The 6257-nt window shown below is 35.5% G+C and overlaps 1 protein-coding gene across 3 annotated transcripts in view; it reads right to left on the bottom strand.

Annotated features, from left to right (window-relative positions):
- LOC124139097 (tRNA pseudouridine(38/39) synthase-like) overlaps positions 1-6257 on the bottom strand; it is a 34370-nt gene continuing 28113 nt past the window's right edge. For all 3 annotated transcript variants that reach the window (XM_046506116.2, XM_046506117.2, XM_046506118.2), the window contains one exon: positions 1-5718. In XM_046506116.2, coding sequence (XP_046362072.1) covers positions 5624-5718 — 95 coding nt within the window. In that variant the 3' untranslated portion in view covers positions 1-5623. The remainder of the gene's footprint in view (positions 5719-6257) is intronic.

The raw sequence follows: 6257 nt of genomic DNA, 5'->3' as shown, positions 1-6257 counted from the left end.
TTTCAAAGGACAATGGCAGTTTATTTAATAATATTAAGTTACAGAGGCTACTAAAGTGACTTATTTTCAACAAAGGCATGCACAAACAAAAGAAACAATACTATTGAATATCCAGCTGAATGGAATACATGGATGGTAACAAGGGCGTAATAAATGACTTTTGCAGTAAAGAGTATCTGGATTCAATGTTGCATATACTGTAGATCTGTGCCCACGTAGTGCACAGGAATCCCCTTGACAATCGTACAATTTCCGACCTCACAATCTTTGGACATTGGACTATTCTGGAATGCCTTAACGTAGCAGTAGAACTGACCAACAAGATGGCAGCACAAACTGACCAATCACACAAATGAAACCTATTTATTTGTCTAATGATAATTATGGAGCTTGATTTCATTGTTTTACAGTTCTTACTTTCTTGAAAACTGGCAACCACTTCTGTTTTTCTTCACTCCAAGATCTTGTGACGATTAGGGCCAACGGCTTAATCTGCAGTTATTGGCAACATAATTTAAAAAATGATCATATTTTAACTGAGTACTCTTGGCAAACAAAACTAAGTTTTGTCATGAAATTTTGAACTTTGAAATAGTTTGAAGAAAGGACACTGACTTAAAGAAAGTTAATCTTGTGTGAGGTTCAAATCTTTATTATATCAAATCATGCTGACTATAAAACACTTGATATCAAGGAGTTGCACCTTAATAGGTCAAATATGGTTACAGAAAAAAAAAAAAATTATTCGATGACTTTGATGAATCACAACATTAATTTAAAAAAAGAAGAAGAAGACAATCAGAAAGAAGATTTCTAATATTTGACTTTATAATGTTCAAGTTTAATGTGAACAAAATGAATATTAATTTCCATCAATTCATGGACAGAATGTCATGAATATTAATTTCCATCAATTCATGGACAGAATGTCATGAATATTAATTTCCATCATTTCATGGACAGAATGTCATGATCATGAACAAACATTTGACTTAGTTCATGAACATAAATATTTGAACAACATATTCTCGAATTAGTGTTTCTGAAACTGGAGAATATTTCTGTGATGATGTACACTAATAACAGATGGGCATCAAACAATACTTAGATGTAAATACTAACGTGATCGGAATACTTTGGTAAAGACTAAAACAATATTCTATGATAATAAATATGTATATAATGCTAAAGTCTGGCTAGTAGTTAACAGGAACATCGCATCTCTCTTAGTTTTTAAAAACCCATCAGAACTTGTAATTCATTAAAATCAATTATCAATGTGATAATCTATGAACTCAAAATAGTTCAGTGTTGTGGTAAAAAGATGGAAGCATTTTTGAATTTTTTACAACTTTTGGACATTTTACAACAAGAAATTGAATGCGATGTGTTTTAGCGACAGAATTCATGACACCCCCCTCTTAATCTCTCTATAACCTGTAATCGTCATAGGATAAATATTTCTTGAGGCTTGAGACTTACGAGGTGCTGTTTACTCTACAAGACAAGCAATATTTTCAAGACATTAACAACTATATTTCTCCAAACATGACTAGTGCATTTTTCAGAGACAAAAATCTGTAAATATAATAGATCTAAAAATCATGATGTACATGTAACTGTTTAATCCTACTGACCCTGTACTTGAAAAATATGACATAGAAATACACTTTTCTGGTGATAAAATTCAGACATCCAAATTTATATTCAATATAAACAGTGACAATGGCATAAAATATCAAATAAATTTGCACAAAACAATAACATGTGTGAAATAATACTGTGAGAGACATACTAACCCATGCACCGACAAATCCGTACACTCACCAAGACAACGGGTGTGAAAACCCACCTTACATACATGTACATAGAACAAGAAAACAAGGACACAGTTTGATTGTAACTTAAGAAGATCCTTCACTAAAGTAATTGATTTGCTTAATTTCTGATTAGTGTTCACATATTTGGTTTAAAAACTGTCAAAATAGTAAATACACTTCGTAACTTATTTTCTTAATATTAACACTGAACAGAACCATGCAATGATATTTGTATCAATGAGAGATTGTGTTACGATACGATTCATCCTGGAAGATATAGTGTGATAATTCCATAAACAAGTACTGGGGCTCAATTAATTTGTCCACTGAATCTGAATCTAGGATTTTGAGAAGTGTTTGGCCATTCACTCACCCAGAACTACATAAACTATTTGTGGTGAAAATATGTATATATTTAACTTTCATATATAATTCAATTTCATTGGCAACATAATGACAGTGATGTCAGTATTGGGATAAATCAAATAAGCAAGTACTTCATCTGTATTGACAGTCATGATTTATGATATCATCAAAGGATGTAGCATCTAGGCAAAAATGGGATCCTACAGAGTCAGCTCAAGTTACAATCAAACAGTGCCAGTGATAACAATGCCTCTGACCAAGAGTACACTATGATGATGAAATGACTAGAAACCTCAGCATCACCACCATGACAAACAGCTGATGAGTATTTTGTTAGAAGCTCTTAAAACACATAACCATAACCAGGGATGCTTTCTCAATATTCTTCGTGGAGCACCTTGAAAAAGCTGGAGCCATTTGACAAGTAAAACACGAGGAAAGTTCTCGAACCCATTGTGTGAGTGTGTAGTTTTGGCACCATTTCTCTTTAAAAATGAAAGCTTGTCAGTAAAACTGGAAGATCGATATTCATATTGATACATATTTGTACAAATGAGTATGGACTAATTGGTGTGGCAAAATCTACATGCAACATGACATACACAATAATTAACAATGTCTCAATAGACAGCATGCATAACAATGACTAGGGTGGCATGCATACACTAACCTACATAGCACTTGAAATAATATGTACCTGGTGAGTTTCGTCAACTGAGGTCTTATATTTCAACTTACAAAGACAACTGGCTATTATTCTCTTTGCTTACAATAAAAGAATAAAAAAAAATAAAAAAAATTCACATAAATGTTTTAGTTTTTCTTTCATATAGCACTTTAAAAAAAAATGGTCTGACATGAATAAAGTTATGTTTTCTAAATATGCAAAATCTTGATACCTGGCAATTTTAACTTCAATTTTTGTTGTTGAATTTCATATGAAAAAGATGAAAGAGACTGACTTTTAATAATGTAATCATACAATCGTAAGTGAGAATAATACTTGAGCATGTGACATTCTCAAACGTCAAATTGTCTCCGACATGTCTTTAATGGGCTGCTTTCTGGAAACAACGTAACTTGAATTAGAACAGCACCAAACGTTGAGATTCTTAAAACATATGACAGTAGGACAGGAACAAACTGACAATACTGATTATATCCTGCCCCGAGACTAGGAGGAAGGAAACCCACAGACCAGTTAATCCATTGTTGGCAGACATTGCTCATAACAACCACTGGGGGAGAGAGTCTAGAACTTAACTCGCTCTTTCCAGCAGGCGAGTAGAAGCTTGCCTACGTTTCCTTATGATCAAACACACAGGAAAATATTTTCACTATTCATGAATATCTTAATCATTGAGCGGACTATTTGACTAGTTTCAAAAATTGCGACTTGACAACCATCAAGTCTTTTGTATTCTCTATATATAAATTGCCACAATTGTCTGCAGACATATACCCGGTATACATCAAGGTTCCCTCTAAGCCTCTGTGACCATTCTGCATGTCTTTCTCTCTCACTGACCGACAAATAAATTACCATCCATCATGCAAAATACCACGACTAATGCATGCACCACCTACAAGAGTAAATAAAATCATATATGGCACAGTAAACAAATATCTTAATACAAGTGGAAGCACGGACACGTTATAACGAATAATTTATACAGTCTGCCTGGCCATTTAGAAACACATATATGTTAACATACATCAACAAACTGGAATAATATCAGTGCAATGGTTCGCACCGCCAGAGGCCTCCCTTCAGTATGGAAGCCCCCCAGTCATCAACAACGTCGTAAATACAAGGAGTTCTCCCTTTTGCAAGTAAGAATTTATCATAAATATGGATGACCATTCCACTGGAAACTACAGCTGTCACTGATAGGATATTTCAGCATTGATATCTCATCTGAAAAATGTCTTTTATCAATACATTGATAATTGACACCATACAGAGTACTGCATTCACATATCCAGGTGTACAATAAATTTAAGGATCGTGAATGAGGAAAAAGATCTATCTCATCATAATGTTTATTTTAGTTTGAAGGCTATGCTTTTACATACGTTTCCTAGTGGTACCATTGTTGGCAAAAGAAATCAGTTTAAAAAAATAACCATATTTGTATTGATATTCTCATTGTGTACAGACACAGCATCAGGATACCCAGTGTAGACATCAATATTTCATTGTTCCATGACTGACCCACTGGAAACTGACCAATTGTATTAGTGACTTATCCATGCATTCAACCCTGACCAGCTGCTGAACAGTTTTGGATAGAAGACTTGCAAGGCATCGTAACTGGCTCAACTTCAACTGGCACATCTCTTGAAAGTTCATTGTATTAGTAGTTGTACATACATGAGGATGAAAGGTTTCACCTAATCACCTTCCAGACAAATACACATGACATTTTGTGCATTGAGTAGACAAGAAACATGAGTTCAAGTTACAGAAGGCTTGCCTTAATCCGTAATTCTACCACCCAAGATTATTTTGCAATGCACAATAAGATTCTGTTTCTAGTAAAAAACATCAAAACTGACCTAAAATTTCATAAGAGGCAGTGAACGTAATGAAAGCAAAAAATGCAATTATTTAATGACTGAGGTTTTGTATACAAGGAATGACATAAAAAATATATTGCAAGTCAAGAATTAAAAGATCTAAAGTTGTCCAGTTGTAAGTTAGATGCAAAAGGGAATGTGTTAACTGAGCATGGTTCAATCTCATATACAAAGACATGGGAAGAGGCTGAAAGAATGACCCTAGGTTTCCATCACCTACAACCTTCACTGACAAATATCCTCAACAATCATTGGAAACTCATTCCATTTTTCCACACCAGAATCCAATCTTTTTCGTTCAGCATAAAGACAAGCTAAAAAAATGCAAGAAGCATATCATAAATAAATTACACAAATTGCACCAATGCAGGCTACCAAATAAACTTAAATATGCCATCAAAGTCATCTCTGACCCGATAGTAGAAGCGATATATCTAATACGTCTTCAATACAAAGAATAATAGCGTGGGTAAGAATTGAGGTTTTTGCTGTCAAACTTCAGAGGCATGACTTCAATACTGTACCCTTGCATGAAGTTTGAAACATAAAAACTATTCTGGAAAAGAATAATTTGCAAAAGAATTGACTTCAGATTGCCTTACATAAGCAAATGATTGTGTTAACATTTTTAATTCCTCAAGAATAAGAGGAAAATGATTGTGTCAACATTGTTAACTCCTCCAGTAGAAGAGTCTCGGAAGGGTCGTTAATACATGTTTGCACCATATGTGGAAGCCTTTAGCGGAAGCCATACGGTTTCTCAGTTCAGAAGTTTTGCAACTGGACCCTGTTGTCGGACTGGAAATTTCCCACAAAGACAGTGGGGTCAGTTTTCCATGAAATCCTGGAAGTAAATTTCATGAATGTCCATTTCCATTGCCTTCACTCTGCTCCGTGTGATGGCCAGTCTTCCGACGCTTGGCAAAATGTTCAATTCTGTCTTCTAAGCTATCTGTAAAACAAAGATGGGAATGAGGTTTACATGGCAGGCAAGGTGAGGTGAGGTGAGGTGAAATGAGGTTTACATGGCAGGTGAGGTGAGGTGAGGTGAGGTGAGGTGAGGTGAGGTGAGGTGAGGTGAGTGAATGAGTATGGTTTTACGCCGTTTTTAGCAATATCCCAGCAATATCACGGCAGGGGACACCAGAAATGGGCTTCACACATTGTACCCATGTCGGGAATCGAACCAGAGTCTTCAGCGTGACGAGCTAACGCTTTAACCACTAGGCTACCCAACCGCCCTGAGATGAGGTGAGGTGAGGTGAGGTGAGGTGAGGTGAGGTGAGTTTTTGTGTGTGTGTGTGTGTGTGTGTGTGTGTGTGTGTGTGTGTGTGTGTGTGTGTGTGTGTGAGAAGCTGCTTTACCAGAATAATCAAGTTTGGAACAGACAATCCAGTGTTTGACGTCATAAACATCGATCCATACATTTGGGAAACAATGACATGCAATCAAAAAGTCTTTGCTTGTTGTTTAACGCCACACTCAGCAATA

The sequence above is a fragment of the Haliotis rufescens genome, unplaced genomic scaffold, assembly GCF_023055435.1.
Source record: "Haliotis rufescens isolate VD_foot unplaced genomic scaffold, xgHalRufe1.0.p SCAF_13, whole genome shotgun sequence".
NCBI classification, from domain to species: Eukaryota; Metazoa; Mollusca; class Gastropoda; order Lepetellida; family Haliotidae; genus Haliotis; species Haliotis rufescens.
Note: the sequence above shows the minus strand (reverse complement) of the source record. Positions and strands in the feature narration are given on the sequence as shown.